The 24,740-nt window shown below is 39.9% G+C and overlaps 1 protein-coding gene across 1 annotated transcript in view; it reads right to left on the minus strand.

Annotated features, from left to right (window-relative positions):
* The window catches only part of PIEZO2 (piezo type mechanosensitive ion channel component 2), a 188,222-nt gene that overhangs the window by 83,931 nt on the left and 79,551 nt on the right, over positions 1–24,740 (minus strand). Inside the window, exons 12-20 of the mRNA XM_008063492.1 lie at positions 23,602–23,750; positions 21,344–21,517; positions 13,354–13,568; positions 11,077–11,237; positions 4,211–4,387; positions 3,812–3,937; positions 2,257–2,457; positions 1,058–1,262; positions 837–938 (exon numbers count right to left, since the gene is read on the minus strand). Coding sequence (XP_008061683.1) covers positions 837–938; positions 1,058–1,262; positions 2,257–2,457; positions 3,812–3,937; positions 4,211–4,387; positions 11,077–11,237; positions 13,354–13,568; positions 21,344–21,517; positions 23,602–23,750 — 1,510 coding nt within the window. The remainder of the gene's footprint in view (positions 1–836; positions 939–1,057; positions 1,263–2,256; positions 2,458–3,811; positions 3,938–4,210; positions 4,388–11,076; positions 11,238–13,353; positions 13,569–21,343; positions 21,518–23,601; positions 23,751–24,740) is intronic.

Here is a 24,740-nt window from a genome sequence, read left to right on the forward strand (position 1 = left end):
TGCTAGGTGCTAATTCCTAGGCTTCATGAGTCCCAAAGGGGTTAATGTTTTTTGCATTTATCTCCCATCGGTTTTGAGGAGCCTATCTGAGCAATTACCTCATCTTTTCCTTTATTCTTTCCATCCAAAGACTGTTCCTGCACCTACCATGGGCATGGGAAGAGCAGGTGGAGAGGGTGGACAGGTGTGAGAGTGTAGAGCTGCCTGAGAGAGCCATCTTCCGCAGCGACTGCTTGGAATAGGCCACAGTCAAGGCTGGCTGGCATCCTGAAGCACAAGTTGCTATCTTGTTTTTTAAGTGAAAAACCTGAATATGTTTAGGCAGAGTAGCCACTCGAGTTTTCTGTAGCACCCAGCATCCTCTGTGGTCTTGGGGTTGCTGCTGGGCCTTTGGACCCCAGCGGCCCTAGGAAGGCCTTGAGACTGTGGCTCAGCCCTAGAGGGAATGAAAGTTGGGCAGTGTCTGCCTGGGTCCTACAGCCCTATCTTTAGGTTTGGTTTGTCTGCAGCTGCAGCCAGAAAGCACGGAGTCACAAAACACAAGCCCTCCTGTCTGGCCTGTCTTTTGAAAGGTGGGCATGTAGATGTGTGTGTACTGGGGGAGGTGAAATTATGCAAGTGAATGTGGTATTTCCAATACTGATTTATTAATTTTGCAAATGCACTAGGGCAAATAGAAGCCATTAGCGACTTGTGATGTGAATGCATAAAGACAGGCCTTTACATGATTATGAAGTCTGTGGAAGATGCAAAGGCACTAATGCATAGCTCAAGAAGAATGATCAGCAATAAACCCAAATACCAGTGCTCTGTGGCCTGGTGGCTAAAGCACTTACAGACGAGAAACACGGGGTTGGGCCGCACAATGAAATCTGGGAAGTACAGCCACTTTATGATGTTGTCGTTGAAGTCGGCACCCTTGAATCTCCACGGGTAATCTGCGGAGAAGGAAGTGGTAAACAACACAATCACGACTCGTCTTCACCATCTTCTCCCAGTTGGCCACTCGGTAATGCTTCTTCTAAAAGCAGACAACTCCAGGAAAGGGCAGGCTTACCTCGGCACGGAGCAGGTGGGATGCCGATGCAGATGAAGTACTGGAAGGTGATGATGCACGCCAGGAAGCAGCAGTACTTGGGCCAGACCTCGGCGATGGCTTTTCTTCTCCGTCGATATAAGACGGCGATCAGCCAGCAGGCGTGGATCATAGCGTAGAAATCCATTCGTTGGCCAATGACATTCACTGACATTAGGAAACAGGTCTGTGTAAGGATGAGAAGAGGCAGAAAGTCAGGTTTACGGGGAAGGGGATTGGTGTCAGGTGTCAGGCCTGTGCAAGGTGGCAGAGACCGGCATTCCTAAGAGCAGGTCTGTCTGCACAGGCTCTCCAAGACCTGCCCTTTTGAGTGTCTTTTAGTGTGAAGATAGAAATATTGTACAGACTACTTCCCGGAGAAAAACTAAGTCAGTGTTATAATATCCACTTCAAACAGTAAAGAAACAACGGCCTAGGATTTCTTCACAAAACGTCACCATTCCAAATGCCTCCTAGTAAGGGACAGGTACTATGACAACCATTTTAGGTTAAAACAGTTCATTTTGGCTGTAGATTACACTTTCAGAATGCACAAAAAGAAGATCAATAATATTTTATTCTTTTTTTTTGTTTGAGTTGGAGTCTCACTCAGTCACCCAGACTGGAGTGCAGTGGCTGCTCCCGGCCACCGCAGCCTCGACCTGCTGGACTCCGGCGATCCTTCCGCCTCAGCCTTCCAAGTAGCTGGAATTACAGGCATACGCTACCACGCCCGACTGATTTTTTTTGATTTCTTGTAGAGATGAAGTCTCGCTGCCCAGGCGGGTCTCGAACCTGCGGGCTCAGGCAATCCACTCACCTCAGCCTCCCAAAGGCTGAGCAGGATTACAGGCTGAGCCACCGAGCCCAGCTAATAATATTTTATTCTTAATAAGACATCAATTAGCATGAAAACTGATGTCCATGCATTTAGATGGCTCTTGAGATCCAGAGAGGCCAAGTGAACTGCTGTGTAGGGAAAGGGGGAATTGGCACCTGGTCTTGGAAAATTTTAGCCAAGCCAGGTTAATCCATCAGTAGAAACTCCTCCTATCCATCATGAGCAGACAGCAATCATGGCCTGGAAGTATAACACAAAGCTCTGGTGGCCAAGTAGCCGAAAGTAGATACCTAAATCTACATGAAAAAGATAAATAAAACATGCCAGCAAGGCAACTCACCTCCAGACCAAACTTGTAGAAGAAGTAATTTATGAAATATTTGGCACAATTAATAAGTCCATCATCTAGATGTAGTCTCGTAATGTCGTGAAAGATAGTTTTAGACACAGGGGCTGTCAGGTTGTTTCGACCTCGATAATATTCCTGATGGCGGTAAATTGTAACTTCAAAGGCCAGAATAGCCAGCATCAAGAGATTATTCTACAAAGCAAGGAAGCACAACTGTATGAGCCAAATGCTTTATGATTTGGTATTTTCAAGCAACCCCCATAATACATCATTGTATTTAAGTCTTGATATCTAAAAATCCCACTGCTCTTAAATATAGTTTTAAGCTCAGTGATCATTTGCCCTGTTGTACTTGCTATGATGTTATCTCCATTGCTATATAAGGCTAATTTCCATGTAATAGCATTTAGAATCTCTAGACAGAAGACTACTACTGTTCATTCGTATTCCTCAAAAACTTCACACCTCATACCATGGAATTTGTTTCTACTTATCCGAGGAGGATGGTCCAACCATGTTTGCAGCTAGAAGCACAAAATAGTAGAGACACAGCCTGGAAAACAAACTAGGCTGGAGGAGGGGGAGGCTAGTTATGGTAAAATTTTTGAACACTGAAATCATGCTAGAGAGAGAGAGCAATAAATTGAGAAGTATGCTGATGGAAGTAAAATAATAGCAACAACAATAATAATAATAGTGATTATACTACTAAAAATGAAAATAGTTAACATTTATTGAACCAGGCACCAAGCCCTATTCTAATCTCCCTTTTCAAATATCAGTTTACTTCACCCTCATAACAGCGATTTATGGCAGGTACTATTACAAAAGATATCTACCATATGAGGAAAAACTAGAAACTACACAAAGAAAATAGGATGCTTAGTACATTTTAAACTTCCAGATACAAAGTATAAAGGTTTTATTGTTTAGTGCATTGTCAGTGTAATATAATTAGGACTGCTCAAATTACCTATCAAAATAAAAGGTGAAAAATCAAAAGTGTATGCTTTTCATTATGTTTGTATGACTATTTGCCATCAAAGTTCCTTTTGCAAATAATGCTTTATTACTCCTAACTGTCATATATATTCTGCATTATAAATTACCAAGAAACAGAAGTTAGCAACATTTTCTTGTAATGCTATATCCACTTCTCAGAAATAATCACTACTGACCATTTGGCATAATTTACTCAATATTTTTCTTTGTGTCTAGAAGAGATGATATTACGCACATTGTTTTGAATTTTGTTTTTTTTTAACTTAATATATTTTAGACATATTTTATCTGTGATGTATCTACTGCCATCCATCTTGTAGTGGTCTTATAATGGTTGTATAATGTTCCAGTGAGTGGATTTGTCATATTTATTCAACCGCTCTCAGCATTTTCTCCTCAGCATAACACAATACCGATTTTATCATTCAGGATTTGTTCCAAATGCCACATGAGAAGATTAGGTTACTACCAAATGTGACATCCAGCTATGGGTGCTGACCCATAGCTGTATGAAGGCCCAGATTAAGTACAACAAAGCCATTACCCTCAGGTAGATGAGCAGAGGAGAAGACTTTCTCAGGCCAACCCACTCTGTTGGATCAATAGGAGCACTGTAGAGTAGAGACTTGTTCAAGTCATGAAGGGGTATGTTCGTTTGATTTTCATTTGGCTGAAAAGAAGAGAAAATGGAGTAAAAACCGGAGAGTTCAGATTGTTCTTCAGATTTAGGCAAAGGGCCACTGGTGGGATAGGAAGTGGAAGGTCCATTCCAAAGGGATATCTCAGCATGAGAGGAAGCTTGGGTCCAGCACATAGGCCAGAATATGCCTAACTAGGATGTGATGATTCACAAGCTGGACAGAATGTGCTTGGGCATGTGGTTTCCCCGCCTATCTGCCTCACTTCACTAACAGGCAGTTGTTCCCCCATCATTGAGGCTCACCAAGGAACAGTTAACAGAAAAGTTCTCAGGCTTAATGGTTTGGAGCTGGTACAACATTTTGCAGACGATGATCACACACGTCCAGACAGTGCAGACGCTTGAAGCCAGACGGCGTAGCTTGGCATAGGGCAGAGCAAAAGCCCAAGAAATCAAAAATACATAGTTGAACAGAGACACCTGAAAACATAAAATCAGAAATGGGGACAAAAATACATAACATGGCATAAGATCCACAAAACAGGATGACTAGATTTACCCAGTTCAGCAAAGACTGATTGTGTCTTGAGCATTAAAGCAGATGAGATAGGGTCTTATCCCTTGGGGACATTATGTCTTGAATTGCAGATGGACAGGTAACCAGGTAATGTCAACGTAATGCAGCAATGCCTGATGTGATCAGGCTTTTGTGAGAGCACCCAGAAGTGCCTTTGGTCCAATACAGAGATTTGTGAAGTGTTTTCAGGAGCAAAGGCAGGAAAGCATGAGTGAGCATGGTGGGAACAGGCGACTGTAAAAACTGGGAGGTTTAGAGTGGAAAGCGTGAAGCGCAGTAGGAGGTGAGGCTGGGCATGCAGCCACAGCCGAGTCTTGATGGGTCCTTTATGTACTATGCTACGGCACAGGAATTCATTCTTCAAAAAACAGAGAGTGACTGAAGGGCATTAGGGAATTTGAAGGTAAGGTCTGCGTGATGTTGCGATAAAAGTAACTGAAGAATGGAGGGTGCATTGCGGGGACTGGATGCGAAGTTAGGAAACCTGCTCACATGCAGCTGCAGTAGCCCAGGAAAGGAAGGAGGTAAGGATTCATAGGAGGGGCAATCAGCTGGATCTGATGATCGATTGGCTTGGCAGAGGGAGGAGGAGCTAACGAAAAAAGTACAATGAATAACTCCCAGGTTTCCTCTTGGGAGCCTGAGTGGATGATAGTGCTATTATTGAGACAGGCAATGTTGAGAAGGAAGCTGGTTCGAGGAGGGAGGGCAATGAGTTCAGCTTGAATACATTGACTTTGGCGGGATGTCCCCACATTCCTAGCACTTCTTAATTCTCTGTAGTTTATAGTTAATCAAATGGTATAAAAACACCACCATCTTATTTAGACATGAGAAATACTCATTTATCCTGAATGTTATTAATGTGATATCCTAGGAACATTTCATGTCAGCAGGTGGACATAACAGGGTGCACTCAATGGATAAAAGTGAACATGTACTAAGTACCAAGTACTGTGGGTTATAAGAGATGTGGTTACCTAACCGGCTAACAAAACTATAAAACAAAAATGCGGAGACTGCATGACACTATTTAATCCTATTATTTGTTACTTGCTAATCTTCCACTTAACTACTTGTCATGGTCCAAGGCAAGGGAACCTTGAGAATTAGGTGATGAAATCAGGGAAGGAAGAGTTGCCTATAGAATTAATTGAGGATAAAAGAAATGCTGTTCATGGAAGTACTCTGTAAGCCACAAAACACTCATGAACATAATAAATGTTACATTAACAGTATTTTGATCAACTAATTGACTCTTTTCCCTTATTTATCAGCAAGTGTCATATCAATATGGATATTAAAAAGCAAAACCTATTAAAGATACCATGAAAGTAAGTCTTTTTGCTGTGTCTGTTATCACACATTTAAGGCACTAAGTATAAAAACAGTATGATTCATTTGCACAGAACTTTTAATTTTCTGAGTAATGGAAAAAGAGAAGAAAAGATAATAACTTTCAGTAAGTCTTAACTAGGTTCAAGGTAACATATCCCAGAATTCCCTCCTCTCAAGAAGCATATAGGAGAGAACAAGAAGTACATAAACAGTCCATGACAGTGTCATGGGCTGAGTGCCTGGCCAGGGTGAGTCAAGTTGTCATGGGCGCACACCGCTGAGGCAGCTGACCCAAGGTTGGGGAAGACTGTCCAGTTAGATTTAAACTGAGACCTAAGGAAGAAACAGGAGTTAGAGAGACAGGAGGAAATTGCAGTTCCCATGCCTTATGGGGAGAGGAGGGCGTGGGGTTGCAGATCCTTGGGGAAGCAAGTGGTTCAATAAGAAAGAACCGTGATCTAAAACCTTTCAGAAGACTTTAGAATCCACAAGGTGTCCCAGAGTGTCTAGGGATGGCAATGGCAAAGTGGTCGGGGCCACATCATGGGAGTCTTCTCTTGTGTTACTGTGAGGATAAGACAGAGCTCACAAGGCTTCAGATAGAGGGTTCCCATGATCATGTTTATGCCCTGAGAAGATAATTCTGGCTGCATTATGCAAGGCCTACTGGAAGGAGAAAAGATTATAGATAAGTTGGGAAACTGTGAGAGTAGACTAAAGGGAGAACTGAGATGGAGGTAGTGAGTTCACCTTCAGGATAACCAATTGAAGGTGCTTTGGGGACACGCAAGAAGAGTGAGATCATGTCCAGGTGTCATTTGGACATAGGAGTCCGGTGTTTAAAGAGAGGACTGAGTGAAAGATACAGATTTAGGACTCATGACGCATAGACAGCAACTGAACCAGAGAGCTCATGAGCTCACCCACATACAGTCTAGAATAAGAAGAGTAGGCTGTACAGAGCATGAGGGGCCCTTGGAGGAAGTTGATGGGAAAAGCAGGAGGAGACCCTCAGTTCTCATAGGACCCCTCGCTCAAGGCTGTGCCCTCAAGCCTCACAAGTTTGTATGCAGATTAGGTGGTGATTTGTGTAAAAGCGCTTTGTTAGGAAAGCATGATGACAAAGTTATTTCTCAAAATTCCTTGACAATAAGAGTTCCTGGACACATAGATTAGCAGCTATCTCCTCAGAAATTCTAATTCATCAATTATTAGTAGGGACATGGGTATTCGTCTTCTTTCATTTTTTTTTTAAAGTGAACATTCCATTAGATTCTTATCATTGGGGAAATGATGACCGTGGTCACTTTAGATTCAAGCACTGCGAGAGAGCATGGGTTGGAAGCAGACACACTAAGGTTTGCCCATGGCTTGCTATTTGCATTGAACAAAAAATTAATTTCTCCCTGGTCTCCCTCCTTCAGGGAATCCCCAGTTACAACTGTCACCTCCAAGATGCAACACTCTGCAGGAGATACACCTCCCTGTGCAGCCAGCACTTCCTGGGGACACCTCTAACACAGCCATTGATAGCACGTTGGGTTTTATTTACCAGACAGTTCCCATCAGGGTGTGTGAACTGAGACAAGTGTGTCTCTAAAGCTTCTACCCCAGCATCTAGCACTATATAGGCATTCAATAGCTTTTATTATGCATTATGTGGGCATAATAAAGGCTAAATGAAGGCTTAATGAGCATGAAAGCAATAATATGATGATCCTTCATTTAGCCAGTGAACATGGGGCGTCTGCAATTGACCAGGCCCTATGGGAGGCACTGAGGATACTCAGAGAAATAAAATGCAGCCTCCTTCCTCAAGGAATAACTTGATCTCACAGAGCTCTCCAGCAACTTTTTGAAACTAGAGAAGTAGTTGTGAATTTAAAAAGGAGAAGATAATGTGTAATGTTTATATGTATAATATATATAGTATATAAATACATCTATATATAATACATAAATACATCTATATAATATATATATAACCTAGGTTATTCCAAAGTGGTGTCACTCCTGAGTAAGAGATACCAACGTAAAATAAAGGTTTCGCTGATGATTGCTTTTCCCATGGCCCCTTCTTCCTCAGATGCCCCAGATGAAAACTTTGAAAATGTTTAGTACTTGTGGGAGAGAGGATTCCCAAACTTTGTGAAAACAAGCACCCTTACCGAAGCCTTGGATAAGGATGGCTTGAATCCAAAACGAGTGACCATAATTGTTGAAGAACTTTCTTTGTAGAGAGAGGCCGTGTTCTGCCTGTCTCCAACACCAAGATGATGGGGCATGTGGGGAGTCAGGGAGGAGAATGACCTCAGCCCAAAACCCAAGAGGGAAGCTATAAGTAGGCCAGTCAGAGATCCTGATGTCTTCACCCTGAGGCTTGGCACAAGGTTTGGACACTGATGTTGAACATCTACCCAAGAAGTCCATGGGGCCAAAAGAGGGGCAAGGATGGTAGGGTACAGAGAGTTGTTTTGTTGGGCTCCAGGTATATCAGCAATACAGGATCTGTGTGAGGGTGTCCCTGGAAGCTGATGCTGAGGAACAGAGTACCTGGAGTTGCTCTGAGACTACTCAGAGGGGTGCCTGGAAGGGTGGTAGGACTCCATGGAGGGCTTCATGAGGAGTGATGCTGGGAAAACAGGGGCTGGGTGCCAGTGACAGCCTAGAGTGGCTGTGGGTACCCCACCAAGGAGCCTCCATGAATGGAAAGGTGTACCTGGCTGCCAGCCCAGAGTGTGAGATCATCAAGGAACAGCACAGGCCAAGTCAGAATATTCCCCTCCCGCTCATCCCTGCCCCGAATCTGCATCTGTTCTCCAGCCCAGGAGGTTCCTACAGAAGTGAGGAGGAGAGCAGATGTGGGTAAGAAAGAAAGAGGTTGGAAAGGAACAGCGTCTACCTGGGAAGAGACCCAAGTTATGACGATTCTCTGGCTGCACAGTCTTAAAAAACGCAATGAGATTTTGCTTACTATGAAAGTCACTGTAGGAATGATCCGAAAGTGTGCTGTGTTCAGAGGCACACAGAAGTTTCCCTGTAAGATGCATTTTAAAGGGACAATGAAGGTCTAAAGCTACGTTGTTTTTATGATTAGGATCCACTGAATTGATGGCTTAAGATGCCAGTTTCATTAGAAAAAAATCAACTGCACACATGCTGATGAGAGCCCAGAGATCAAAGCCAGTGCAGAGAGGGTAGACAACGCAGAAATGGTGATGCCATGGGAAGGCCATGCAGCAAACTTCACCTTATGTGGGTGAGGTGGCATCATGCACAACATGGTCGTTATAATAGTCTTAAAGCCATCAGATAGGTAGATGCTAGCAGCAGAGGGAGCAGAATGTCTCTGCTTTGTGAGTATCTGGTGTGCTTTTAAAGTTAGAATAGAGAGAGATAGAATTTGGAACAAAAATTCTGACAGTCTACACAATGTATGAACCACAGAAAAAGAGCTAGTCATATTCCATGAAAGGTCATTTTCTATTGGTGTAACAAGGTAACTAGATCACAATCTTTTATTTACTCGATAGTCTATTAACAAGATTGCATTCTCAAGACTCATTAAAGATCATTGAAAAAGTGATGTGTGTCTTTTGTTTAGGATTTATAAGAAAGTGTGTCATTTAATCATCTTTTTCTTTCTGTTTCTGAACGCTCTAGGATGGATTTCAGATAGCAAGTTTTTTTTTTGTTTTTGTTTTTGGTGCCCAACTCTCACTAATTTCTTTTTCATCCAGTGCTCATTTCTATCATCAAACTGTCTTGATATGCCTTCACAACTTGCAACGCAACTTCTCATGTAATCAGAAGTCATCTGTAGATCAGATTTGGCTACTCCAGAAATGATCTTTGCTCATTTTTAGTCAAATGCCTTCTCTTGTTTTTTTTTCTCTTTAAGGTTCTAACCTTCAAATTGTATATTGGTCAATTTCCCTATAGAGTTAAAGTGCATATATATTTTGCTCTCAATTAATACACATACTATGCTATATTTTGACTCCAATTACTACATAGGCTTAGTTACTTAACAATGGAACATATATTATTTTCTACCATGCATTTTATAGAGAGAGTGGTTTCTCTCTTTGTTCTCACCTGGCAATGACAACCTATCCATTTCAGATGGTTTGTATAAAATGGGAGAAAGTTCTAGTTTAAACTGTAGAGCTCAAATTAAGGTTTATCCCTTACTCACTTGCAAACCATTTTAGGTTTGTAGTGTTATAGTTATAATATTTTACTGTTATTTACTTTTTTAAAGATTATAAGCAATAGTTCTTTGACTTAATTTTTTAGGGGGCAGGACCTGAATTGTAACCTGTTCAAAAATCATAAAGGGGAAGTAGAAGTATGCAAAAATTACTGAATACATTTAAAAAAGCAAATTTAAGTTGGGCTCGGTGGCTCAGCCTGTAATCCCAGCGCTTTGGGATGCTGAGGTAAGTGGATTGCCTGAGGCTGCGGGTTCGAGACCCGCCTGGGCAACTTGGCAAGACCTCATCTCTACAATAAGTCAAAAACTAGCCGGGTGTGGTAGCACGCGCCTGTAGTTCCAGCTACTTGGAAGGCCGAGGCAGAAGGATCACCAGAGCCCAGCAGGTCGAGGCTGCAGTGGCCAGGAGCGGCCACTGCACTCCAGTCTGGGTGACAGAGTGAGACTCCAACTCAAAAAAAAAAAAAAAAAAAAGCAAATTTATCCACAGTAAACATTAAATAATTGTTGGTTGGACGATGAGTCTCTTCTCTACAAATAAGAAAATAAAACTACAATACAAGTGCATGTTAAAGACTTTGTGTCTTATCTAAAAAAAAATCCCATAATAAACAAGGTGAGTTCTATTAAAGATTTTGTTAGGCTTCAGAACCTGAGTTTACTCCTTAGTGACACAAACTGGAATGGTTATTGCTTTTCTCAAAGAGAATGTAGGGGATACACTCCCATATGCAGGTGTAGGAAAGCAGTCACTCTCATACACTTCCACTAAGGACTAGATGAAAATAAGTAACCTTAGAAATATGACCAATTAGACACTTAGCCATGAGCCTCTTTCTCCCCTGTTCCTCTTCCCTCTTCTCAGTACTGATGACTTTTTTTTTTTTTTGCAAGTCAAAGCATATGTGCCTGTCTTGAAACCCTGTTACCCTAATGTCATGGGCAATGCATTAAAAAACATCATGAACAACTAGAAAAAGAACATGGTGACCCACTGTGGTTCTATTCATCCTGATGATAGGACAAATATTCACTTGCCTCTTTCACAGAAACCCAGATAATGTACGAGGAAACAATTTTGATGATATGCAACTCCAAAATCCACCACATGAACACCTGCAGTTTGTGAAAATACTCCAGGAATTTTAAGAAGAGCACAGTAAGGCGGTCAATCACCAGATGCCATTTGTTCCTTAAATCTGCAAAATAGAAAGTGCATCCAAGAGCATCACATTTTGTGTGTGTTATTATTTAAAGCATATCTTGTAACTTTCAAGTTGGAATAAGGAGCTGCAGAATAATTACAGTGGATGAGCTCTAAGAATATCAAAATCCGGATTAAGGGTGACCCAAGAATCCCAAGTCACAACGACACAGCTTTCATAAACTGGGACTTGGAGGAACAATGTTACCTTTATCCACCTTTTAAATAAATTAGTATAAAGAAGAATTTTGACCTATTAATCCTAACATTAAGCCACAACTCCCTAATTTTTGCAGATAAATTCTCACATGTCTATAAGGAAGATAAGACCTAAGTAGCACCTTAAGTAGCTTCCTTACCTGGTTTGAGTAGTTGTAACAGCTACTGTACTTGGTTCTGAAAGTTAAGTAAGGTTTTAGTTTTTGTGAAATATACTTCCAATAGTCCTCTTTATCTGAGGTTTTGCTGTCCATGGTTTCAGTTATCCACTGTCAACCACAATCTGGAAATATTAAATAGATATTTCCAGAAACAAACAATTCAGAAGTTTTAAATTACGTGCTGTTCTTAGTAGTGTGAGGAAATCACCCTGTCCACTCTGTTCTTCCACCTGGGATGTGAATCCTTTTATCTACATCACCATGCTGTCTACACTTTCTGCCCACTGGCCACTCAGTAGCTATCGCAGTTATCAGATCGACTGTTGAGGTACTATAGTGCTTGTGCTCAGTCACCTTTGTTTTACTTACTAATGGCCCCAAGCGAAAGAGTAGTGAGATTGGCAATTTGGAGATGCCAAAGTGAAGTCATAAAGTGCTTCCTTAAGTGAAAAGGTAAAAGTTCTTGGTTAATAAGGAAAGAAAAAAAGGTATGCTGATGTTACTAAGATCTATGGTAAGAATAGATCCTCTATCTGTGAAACCGTGAAGAAGGAAAAACAAATTCATGGATAGTATACATCGGGTTTGGTACTATCTGAGGTCTCAGGCATCCATTCAGCATCTTGGAATGTATCCCCCAAGATTAAGGTATGACTTCTGCAGTTTTTGGTGAGACTGCATTAGTAAAGCTCAAAACCCATCTCATAGTAGCTTGATAATTTCTTAGTCTTAATTACATAGCCTCACAGAGTTGGGTCTTCTCTTTCACACAGAAGAATGTACATTGCTCAGATATACAGAAAGCATTTCTGGTCCTCTCCTCAGATGTTGAGTAGGAGAAGAAGGGAACCAGTTTTTGGGAGCACATTTTTGGAGGGATCTTCTTCCTCAAGCTGCTTTTGTGTTTTTGACTTTTGTAAAGAACAGAGGACCAGTAAAGAGAAGTGCAGCATCTTCTGTCATGGCCCAAGAATACCATTTCAAAAGTAGTGCTCTCTGGTTTCTCCTACACTTTCTCAGAACTACTAAATAAACTAAGATGTCTACCTTTTATATTCTGTCACATAACATTTCCTGGTCAAAAGGACGTTCAGTTTTATCATGTTCTATTAAAACATTATTTCAAGACTAGAAAGAAAAGTAGGAAAGATAAGCGCAAAGAATAAAGAATGAAAATCCCAAAACAGCAATGACAACAAAAAATATCTCTAGGAGTTTTTGTGAAATAACAACTCCTCAATTGCTAGTGTTCTCCTTTAGTTCCCATGTCCGTAAGCACTAGAACAGAACTAGAAATATATCCTCAATTATGTTTCTTGGGAAAGCCTCAGAATGGTTTCTTGAGAATGAGTTTGTAAAGGCAACATCTAGAACTTTCCAAGATTCTGCAAAGAAGCCTGTTCCTGCTTCTGGCAGAAAATGCCCCTATGAAAGGCCTCGAACCGAGCCCATGGCCAGAATCCTACTCCACTAGTGTGGGCAGGAACACCACTTGAGGGTCAGTCCCTGATAACCAGCCATCTGCTCTCTTCTCCTCAGTCAGAATTAAAAGGAAATTATCGAAGCAATTGGAACAGAAATATCACAACACTAGGAACTCCAAAAATATACTCCAATTTTTGTTTCATGGACTGGGTCAAATACACATCCTTTTAGAGCAAGTCAATGTTTCATTCACTCAGTCTGCTGGCAGTCAACAATGTCTGAGCATGCTGGCAGCGGTCTCATTACCTGACGTTTCTTCCTCCTCTGATTCCTCCTCTTCCTCTTCGTCCTCCTCTGACTCCTCGCTGTCCTTCCCAAGCTCACCCTTCTCAGCTTTTTCAGAGCATCCCTCTGGCTTCTCCTCCCCAGACTCAGCCAACTTTCTCACCTCCGGCTTCTCCAGGCTGGCAGTCAGATTCAGCATGGCGAGGTCTGGGAGACTTCCTTCAGGATGGGCCAGCCTGTTGGCAGAGAGCAGCTGAGTCAGAAGAGGAAGGGGTGTCAGGAGAGACTTGAGTGAGGGGCAAGTAACAGGAGGATAAACAAAGCGAAATCAGTGCATGAACAAAGACCTCACAAAATCAGTGCATGTTAGCATCTTGTCATTTTTTTTGTTTGCTTTAAATTCTTTCTAAAAACAAACTGTAAATTCGGTTAGGTTTTGTTAGCTTTTCTAATTCAGGTTCTAGGGATTAGTCAGTAATGAGAGCTGTCAACACCTAAACTTGACATTTTTCCCAGAGGAGAAAATGGTCAGAGTTCAGGTTGTAGAAGCATGAAATGGCATCATGTACAGCAAGCATTTCATGGCTTCACAGGGGGACTTACTCATTTTGGTGGATTGGTAATTTTTTCTTGATGCTGCTCAAAGTAATTGAAATAGAAAGGAGAAAAAGGAGATGAGAATAGAAGAATTATAAGGAAAGTCAGAGATCACATATCATGCTACACATCACCCACTATTGCATTCCTGTATGCCGGTTGCAGTAACACCCTAATGCCCAACGCATTCCGGGATGGCATCAGCAGCGTGCTTTGCGCTGAACCCTAGGCTTGGCGACTGACTTGAGAGTGGACAGGACTGCAGGTTTGTAAAGGAGAGGACATACAGAGATTGCAGAGGCCAAGTAGATCATGCTTTTTCAGTAAAGCAACAAACCATCTTGCAAGAATCAAGTCATTCACATTTTAAATAAGTTTTTTTAAAAAGAATTCTTAAACAATGTGTGCTCTCAGTCAACCTTTGCATAGTCTAATCTCACTCTGCCATCATCTAAAGAATGTGCCCTTGAAGCTAATGCTTTCAGGAGTGCTATGTCCACATCACGTCCCCACCCGAGGCTTACTGATGTCAACTGTTGAATGGCAACTGTGGGAAGACTGAGTGAAATCCTGAGCCAGGGAAAGACGCAGAGAGAGAGCTTCCACTAACCCTGGCCAGAAACCTGGGTATTTCTGTTTATTTCATAGTGGACAATAACAAATATGGTTCTTCTCCTATGTTTTTTTAAAAAGTGCATCTTTTTATTCATATCCAAATCAATGTTTTAAAGAATATTTGTGGCAATCAAGTACATATTAGGACACATTGTATTGGGAATACTGATAATCTTCATTTATAATTGCTTATTCATATTTTTAGCATAGTCATGACAGAATGAACAGTGAATCCTATTATTCTGTCTGCATAATTGTGGGCTCTGAGGAAACTATTTAACCTACCTATAATTCAATCAATTTTCCATAAAATGAAGAAGTTTGCTTAGATAAAAATGTAGCTTACTTTCAACTTGTTGATTTTATATTTGAAAACATATCTCTCATTTTGGGTAGCTGTTGTAATGAATCTACATTATCCTTATACTTTTAGAGAGGTTGTTACTCAAACAATCCCCTTTAACAAGATATCCAGCAGGAAAACAACAGTATGCCAGAAACACTTCCACATTTAATAACATTTAACATGTAGAGTCCTGACAAAGTAGGAACAGCAAATATGTACCCAAGATTTGACATGTGGCACCGGTGTAGAAGAGAAGGTGTTATAATTTCAAGAGTGGTTCGCATTTCCCAAGCCAAGAGGGTGACTTGAGCTTAGGAAAGCAGGTGAGTAGATCATATCTTAGCATAATTCCTTCCACCAATGTTGACTCATCCTGAGATTCTCAACATATTCCAAATTAGAATAGTTTAGACTAAGGAGATTTTTACAGTTGTAGAATTTCCATTTTCTTTCATGGAAAGTAGTTTAATATGCAGCTTTTCAAAATCAGGTCACAGTTCAGAACTGAACCTCTTCAATGCTCCATGTTGCATAATTTGTCCTGTTTTAAATGAGAATGCCTCTCTGATACATAGAATTTCTTCACCTGACATGAAGATTTGGTAGAATGAGACTGGCTTTCTGTCGTCAAGAGGAAAGTCCCTAGACTACATTCTTAGAATATCATATTTTAAATATGTGTGTGTTAGTAATTCTCCCCAAAATCCAGTAGGCAGAACTGGACACAATGACTCCAGTTTCTGTAGTGTAGAAGAAATAAACATAACTCCCATTAAAGTATTCTAATTTATGCTGTTTACTAAATCAGTTCAAACTTCCCCATAGTTACTAAAGTTATATCAAAATGATCTATTATCATAAAACTCCCCTACCTTATGCCTGGTAAGGTAATTTCTGAATAATCAACCCATCAGTTGAATCAAAGGTAAACCCTTTCAGTCTAGAGTGAACATTTACAAGCACATTATTCCTATAAAGCAACACTGAGCACAGAGAAACAAATTATGAGAGAAAGAAAGATTATTTGCTTTATAACAGGATTCACCCTATCATTCTAATGAATAAGAGGGCCTATTAAAAACTGGACACACTTTACATACTGCATTTCAGAAGCACACGTAAAATTAGAGAGAGGTTTGTCTAATGTTTCCTGTGGGGCATAGCTCTGGCCACTCTTAACATGTTAATATTGATACAAAAATGAGACATTTCAGTGGAAAAAAGATAAAGGTAGAGTTGGAATAATTCAAGTTTTTAATTATTTTGGATGACTTTGAAACTAAATACTTCTAAGAAGTCCTGAGTGAATTCATTGGCCTCTGTGATTTGGGGTAACCTGCACAAGCTTCCTCTCATGAGATAAGTCTGGGACTATTGGGATCAAAACTCATACCAATTACTGCCCAGGGAGCCCATCAACCATCTCTTGCCCTCTTATGTGCCTCATCCATCTCCTCACAAAGCAAATGCTAAATATTTTATGAGAAACACAGAGAAAAAGAGTGAGTAGTTTCTTATGTTTGGAGGAATGGGATTCAAGTTGTTGCTCAAGATTACTAGCTGGAATCTATCTCTTACTTCTCTACCTAACAGCTAAAATCCTTAAGGTTGACATTTCTCTCTCAGGCTGTCAAAAATGGGATCCTACAAAAAAGCAGCCTGTTCTCTTTCATTTCTCTTCCTTTAGCAATCTCTACAGTGACCCTCTATATTTTTCACACTGTCTTTTAGAATTTCTCCCTCCTAGGGTTTGCTAGGTAGTGGTCTGCCTTAGGGTTTTACCTAAGATAAAAGTGAATGGAATGGAAGACCAGTAAGTTAATTTGGTTTACTGCAAGATATATGTTCCTATTAACAAAATTATAAGCTTTTTAAAAAAAGGACATGAGGTTATGGGAATGAATATTTAAATTCACCTACTTAGTAAAGTAAGAATGGTTTTAGAAGAAATTAAATCCCAAAGGATCTTTTTTCTGTACTCTTAGGACACTTTATCCAAGCTGGCTTTTTATTTTGTGTGAACATTGCAAGTTTCATCTCCCAGCTAGGTGATATACATCTTAAGGTAGGTCCCTGTCTCAGTGCCATCTCAGTGTCTTTTGTGGTATGAAAACATATAAAATCTGGTGATGTAAAACATCCTTCTTCAATAATATATTGATATTTTTGTAATTATTGAAAAAATGGATATTTTTTAAACCACATATTTTTGTGACAACTTTCACTTCATTCAGGAAAAATCTGTTGACTGTCAACTAATGGGTACCTACCATCCTGGGGTAGCTGTCACAGGGCCGTGTTGGTGAATTAGTGTAGAAATCAATTTAATTATAGAAGAAGCCCAGGCCTGAGGAGCTTAACCTGTACTATAGCAAGCAGGCAGGAGATAAGACAAGGGACTGGAAGGCAAGTGTCAGGACAGCAGCAGTGATAAAAGTGCTGTGGGGCTTCAGAGAAAGGGCAGATTACTTCTAGCGGGGATGTGGGCACTTGGAGGAGGGTTTGTGGAGGAGGTGGTTCTTGAGCTGAGCTCTCAGTTATGTGTTCAAGAAGGAGATGACTTCTCAGGCAAGTCTTGAACTGATTCTACCAAAGGAAAAAACTGGGACATAAGTTTGAACCAAGACCAAAGGCTGAGCACCAGCTGAAGACCTTTAACAACCTCCACGTCTACTTGGCACCACCATTCAGTATAGAGACTAAATGGTTCAGTTTGCAGAATACATCCATGAGCATACCTTGAAGATCATCGTTCACTATCAGATGACACACTCTTTCATTTATAAAGCAGTTAAGAGTTTAACAGACCAATAAGCAGTTTTAAACAAAAACAAGGGAGAAAATACTGAAGTACCCACCTATTTATTATTAGATACACGCGGCCATTGACTTTGGCATGGCTACAAGGTAGAAGACGGAAGCCCAAGGATGCAATGGGGAGACAGGTTGGAGAGAGAGAAAGGAGATTGTTAGACAGAGGTGAATAAAGTAGATTCTCTTAGGCGCTTTGTCATCAGGCATATCATCATCCACACAGGCTTCATGCCTTGAAGAAACATCTAGACAGCAAGATTCAGTAGCAACATGAAATCAGGCATATTCAGGAACAATGCCAGAAGATAGTATCTCTCCGTTCTTCTTAGCCCTCCCCATTTCACACACTTTATTTAAAATATTGTTATGTTTAAACTTTTCAAGGTACATCTTACCAAAGAAAATGTAATTTGAGATATTAACTTTTGCTCTTTCTTCAGAATTAAAAAAAAATTTCCTACACAGTAACCGTATTCAGTATGCTGTTATTTAATGTTTTCTACAACTGAAGTTTTAAAAAAAATTGTTTTGTTTCTCTATGAATAACAATACTTTCTAAAAACAAACCATAGGCAAATTAAAGTGACATAAAAGTAGTCAGTATTTAATTAGTTCTTTGTAAACCATTATTAATTGTGTTATCTAGTTAGCATGCTATATTGTAATTATGTTATATTATTACAAAAATGTAAGTAAAATGATTTTCCTGAGATTGACTTAAAAATAATAATCATTTATTTTTATGTATATTATAAAATATTTCATACTGCTAACTTTGTAAATTCTGTAAGGCATGTAACACAGTACATTCTGCTTTATACACAACTGACATGAGCCTGCACTACACGTATGCACATAAAAACACACAAAAGTGGGCAAAATGGGAAAAGAACAGCTGAGTATTTCCAGAAAAAAATAGTGTAGAAATCAATTTAATGAACACACAGAATCAGTTATTCCCAATCTGTGGGCCACTTTTCATAAAGCATCTACTAAGGATGTGGGAACAGAGAAGACAAAACACGACAGTCTATCCCGACTCTGAAAGACTCTCTTCCTTTATTATTGTGATTTTAATGCAGTTGTTATAGTAGGACACCGGGGATAAAAAATACCATGAGGTGAAAATTATTTTTAAAGAAAATACTACAGTGGGAACACACTGTTGCAAAAACATATCACATGTTCAAAGTTAAAATTTGAGGACTTTTATAAAAAAACTCTTGCATGAAATCCCCAAATACTAAATCTGAGTGAATTCTTCCCATTTCCATTCCAGAAAACTTTTTCTCATAGAGCTAAACATGAAATGCCACGTGTCTAAACTCTTGAAATATCCAGCATGAAGTACTCTTTTCTCACCCTTTACATTGTCTTGGAACAGTCACTGGTAAGGGAGTGCTTAGGGTAAGCCACAGTTGTAGGGAAGGCAAGACAGATGGCTACAGATTATTTAGCTTTTACTTGCCACTGGTGAGGGTAAGAGCTGTGAAGTAGCAGCTTAGGAAACAGACAACTGAGGAAACAGACATCTTGACATGGCTGTAGTCCTTCCTTAGATACTGCATAATTAGATGCTGCTGTACATAAAGGAATCTGTGGAACAAACTCAGTTTCTCACATATGCCTGTGAGCGGTCAGGCCGGTGAAGTCTTCACTGAGTCAAACTGTCTTTTGCAAAATGACGGCCCTCAAAATTTCTACTTTTCTGGGTAAATTGTGAGCTACATTTCTACTTGATTATATGACAGAAGACTCAGACACACCCACAATAAGAATAATAGCAATAGCACATGCCTGTAGTCCCAGCTACTCAAGAGGCTGAGGAGGGAGGATCACCTGAGTCCAGGAGGTCGAGGCTGGAGTGAGTTATGATCACAATACTGCACTCCAGTTTGGGTGACAGAGTAAGACCCTGTCACAAAAAAATAAAAATAAAACAAAAAAAGAAAGAAAAGGAGCAGCAAGAAAAAGGTTCCTATATACTTGAGGAAATTTTCATGAGAAGAAAACAAATATGAAAGACAAGAAAAGACATTTAGAAGATAAAATTTTTTTAAAAGATATCATTTTGCAATGATTAATGCTCAACAACTCTCATAAACATACAAATCAGCGCTGCTAACTAAATAATTTTTTGGCAATATTGAATATAATTTTTGAAAATAATGGTGAGGCTGTATAATCAATTAAAGCATGTTACATGGTCAGAGTTAAATATCAAATAGTAATCTTATCCACAGGTATCCTGAGCAAAATCCAAAAGAATGATCAGATAATCCTCTTTCTAATTATTGACATCTCTTACTTTTCTATGCAGGCATTGTCTTTGTGAACTTTTAAACTTAGGCTGGTTTTCCCCATCAACAATTTGTCTATAAATAATATTGCCTAGAGGGACCCCAAACCTTTAATAACCACTTTATTATTGCTAATGTTTGATTATCACTGGAGGAGATAGGAGTAAATATATAGAGGGTAAGCCACCGGCCCCATCCACACTCTCCTGCTGGGTCTTGGGAAGAGATAGGTTTTAGCTGAGTCTCATCACTTATGGTGGCAAGACAACATAAGACATAATGACTGGTTGATACCGCTTGGATCTGTGGATTAGGTGTCACTGACATACTGGCAGTCAGCCAGAGTATCAGAATGAAAACTCTAAATGTCCTCTTAAGTTCAACAAAACACAATAAAGAAAATAAATCTGCTGGTCATAAATAAGGATTAGAAAATGTTTTTCATCATCAAATAAAAGTATTTTGGAGTTACCTATAATTTCAGTGAAGAAATGGAAAGTTTAGTATTTTACGAAATGTACATGATGAAATTCTACTTCTTTTACTGATGTACTCATTTTTTTCCCTTGAAGTCAAAGAATTAAGAGAAGTTTTCAACTGTGCCCTCTGAATCCTTCTCAATGCAGCCCCTTGCTGCCTTAGTTGCTTAGCAAGTGCTTTTCCAAGAAGTGAATCATGGTTAAAGATCAGGCAGAGAGGAAAACCATTGCTAGCACTCATTAGAAAAATGCTTGTAAATTCCCTGTGACGAAACCGATGAAAGGATCTGTGATAACCCATTGTGGTTTGAGAAAACATTGTCTTCACTCCCTCTTCTTAAATATGATTCTAATTACTAGTTGATTGCAGGTTCTGTCCTTTTAGTAAAGGCTCTTCATTTCTAAAATGGAAGGGAAAATCTTGCCCATCAGCTTTTTGTGTGCTTTCATGGGACGTCAGTATAGGTGGGCAGCATAATAGAAAAAATATCCTCTAAACTAGCCAGATTCTGTAAATGTTCTAAAACCATACACTCAGGCTAGACACAAATACACATTGCCATCTCTAAAATATTTCAGTCTGCACGGCTAGTCTAAATCTACTCACAAGACTATCGAGAACACATTACATTAACCAGTCATAAGTCACTACCTATTGTCTCAGAAAGTGCCATCAAATATTCCATGCTTTTCCCCTCTCTCTCTCTCTCTCTTTTAACTCACATGTTGATACTCATGGACAATTCAAGGTTGAAACTCTAAGCTGGATTATCAGCTTCCTGCAAGGTGGCCGGCCGACAGAAGGGTTTCACGGCTGCTTTCCTGGTAACAAGACGTATATGTCTCTTTCATTTGCTCACCTGTAGACGGTGTTGTCTTCTTTGCTGGGAATGGATTTGAGGTCTGTGAGTTCAAGGAACCGGTCATGGAAATAGTGCAGGTGTAAAATACACACCAGCAGAAAGGAAGTTGGGATGAATATGCGAGTGAACAGTTCAGCTACAGTAAACTGCTTCAAGCCAAGATCCTCAAGCCTGTAAAGAAAAACAACAACATAAAAAGCAGGACCTTAGACAATGAAGACAGCTCTTCCTTATAAACTACGTCACAGCCTTATGCTCCTATCAGCTATATCATTTATTGCATCCCTCTGTGCCAGACATTCCAATTTGGCTTTTGTTTCCCCCAAGCCAGCTAACCTGCTTTTACAATGGTCAGTAACAGTCTCAGCATTGCCAAATTCAATGGCTACTTCTCTAGCTTTATTTAATCGAGCCTCCAGTCCTTCTTGAAATGAGAGTAGTCTTGACGACGCCACCACACTCTCTTGGTTTCTTGTTCCAGTATGATCTCTTTCTCTTCTATTGGACCTCTAGAGGCTGAACTATCTCCAGGACTCAGTTTTGATCTCTTCTCTAGATATACTTCCCCCAGGTTGATGTCATGCTGTCTGGTGGATTTATACATCATCTTCACAGCAAGAACTCAAACGTGCATCTATACCACGGCCTCCTCCTCTGGACTCTCATACCCAAATTGCTGTTGGAAATCGATTATTTCACAGTTATTTCCTATTGAGTGTTTTCAAAACAGTATTCTTGATTCTCTGATTTTCCTTAGCAAAGTTGTCCTCCACCTCCCTCTCCCCACTCTAGGCTTCTCTGGACCAATGCATGATACAGCTGTCTACACTGTGCAAAATCCCAGAATCAGATGTCTCTTGGGTTCCTTTCCTTCACATCTCACTCACCCACATTTCCTTACACCTCTTGAAACTGACCCTTCTGTCATCCAATTCTACCACTCCATGTCCTGGGTGAATCCACCATCATTTCTCAGAGGACCACTTCTATTGCTTACTAACTAACTGGTCTTGTTGTTTCTACTGCCCATATCATTTTTCTCAGCTCGTCAAGGGATCTTTAAAGACTGGGCAATTCCACTAAGAATAAAATAGAAACCACATTGCCTACACACCACACACGTCCCCAGCTGCTTGAGTAAACTCTCCTTTCATTCTCCCGGCAGTGAAGTCTGTCTTCAGTTCCTCCTATGCATTGTGTCAAACTCTGACTTGCATCAGAGCCTTTGCACGTGCTGCTCCCTCTTCCTGAAATGCTTTTCCACACCCCAGCCTCCAACTCACACATCCTTCCTAAGATAAGCTCCTTCTTTTCCTTCAGTTAGAACTTAAACTGCTTTTCCTACCCTGATCTCTCCATTTATAGTTTGTCCATTATTCACTACCTGAACCTGTTGTATGTTTCCTTGAGAGACTGACCGCACATTGTAATTAACTTATTTTACATTAAATTGTTTTCTTGTTTGTCTTGTCAACTAGAATACAAAATAGACAAGGCTTAGACTCTGTCTGTGTTGTTTTCTGTTATATCCTCAGGCACAAAACAGTGTTCAGCACATGGAAAGCATTCAAAAACCATTTGTTGACCGGATCTTTAGTTATCTTGGCGTAGCTACATGGAGATCTTTTCCTTTAAAATTCTTCTCCCAGATGCTTCAATATATTCTGCTCAATGTCCAGTAATGACTGGATTTCCAAACTAATTTCAGAAGTTTACAGAAGCAAATTAGAAAAGGACAGAACACTGTCTACTATTTGCACGGGGGAAAAAAAACTACCTTATCATCATGAGTCTCTTAGCACATACAGAAATTTATTTCTCTATGATACTAACGTTCCTTAGAAACTAAGCCCCAGCAACATAAATTGAGGAAAGGTCACTATTCTATGTGATAAGTCCATGAGCCTACCTATAAATTAAAGAGCTGAGCTCTGACTTGGAGAGCAGAAGGCACAACTAAGCATTAACCAGGTGTATTTCACATGGAACTGACATTTAAAAATGCCTTTTCATTAAAATGGCACAGAAAATTCATTGATCAATATTCATGAAGTACCTGCTGTGTTCTAATTTCAGGGATGGGGAGAAGGAATACAAGAGAACTAACTTATAAATCCTGTTCTAGAGAAACTTGTAAACATTAATGATATCATGTTTTACCAAGATCTTCTGTAAAAGTACTCTGAATAATATGCATTCAAGTCTTCATCCTGCTTGCCATTTTTAGGAACTCATTGCCCACCAAAATTGCTTACTTTTCCTTTTTCAATCCGGTCATATTTTGCCACAGGCCTGGGAAGTTTTCAAACTGATATGTGTATATAAAGATAAGCACCAGCATAGTGTAAATAACCACAGACATCCAAAAATATTTTAGAATTCTCCTCCACCAATCATAGTGCACCTGTGAATCAGACATTGAAAAACAAATGAAAAAAATCATTTCTAGGAAATCTCACAAAAACATTTGACTCATTCAAGTAAGACAAGTGATTATATCTACACATATTTGAAAATAAAGTCTGTATCATTTTTAGGTTTCTGTATTCTGTTCCTAATATAGTTGAATGGATCTGGGTTAGAATCCCAACTCTACGAGTGGTTGCCAACTGTGTCTTTGCAGAAATTGTTGGACCTTACTGAGTTTTGGTTTCCATCTTCATAAGTACCTACCTTTCAGTATCACTATGAGGATGAGCCAAATAATATTTATAACTTTCCAACGAGATATCTGGTCTATAGGAGGCACTCAGGGGGGCTGTGGTAGGTACTGCTGTCATTGTGGCTGTTACTGATGAGAGAAAACTGCATCTGCTTATCATAATACTATAAGAAAAGGAAGGATTGGCAGTAGCAGGAAACTGCCAGGAGGGGTGTGGGGAAGCAGGATTGGCAGTAGTGGGAACCTGCCTGGGGAAGGGGGGGCACACCTCGTCAACAAAGGTACCTGCATAATGAACATTTGTATGCCTAACCCTGAATTGTACCTCACATCTTTAAAATAAAAAAAAAATTAAAAGAAAAAACAAAGAATCAAAGCAGTATTGTACGAATACAAATGTGGAACAACAGAGAAGCCATCTCTCTTTACCATAAACTCTGAATATTCATTGGAGAACATCTATCCTGAATTTTACAAAGTATTCAAAAGTTCGCTGAATTTTGTTGGGATCTTTTTATTTTCACATCTTGTTTATTACTTCCTTCCTTACTTGCATGTTTACTCTTACTTACTCACTCTTGTTTACTGTAGCTGCTTTATTTGGCTAGTTAGCTGCTCTCAAGGATATTTTATTGTTACACAGGATTATACCGTTGGGTTCCTTTTATCATCAGTTAAAACTGTGTCTGTGAAGAGACTAACTTATTTTTATGTAATATTTTATGAATTTCA

The sequence above is a fragment of the Carlito syrichta genome, unplaced genomic scaffold (genome assembly GCF_000164805.1).
Source record: "Carlito syrichta isolate Samal-C Ts95f unplaced genomic scaffold, Tarsius_syrichta-2.0.1 Scaffold306873, whole genome shotgun sequence".
NCBI classification, from domain to species: Eukaryota; Metazoa; Chordata; class Mammalia; order Primates; family Tarsiidae; genus Carlito; species Carlito syrichta.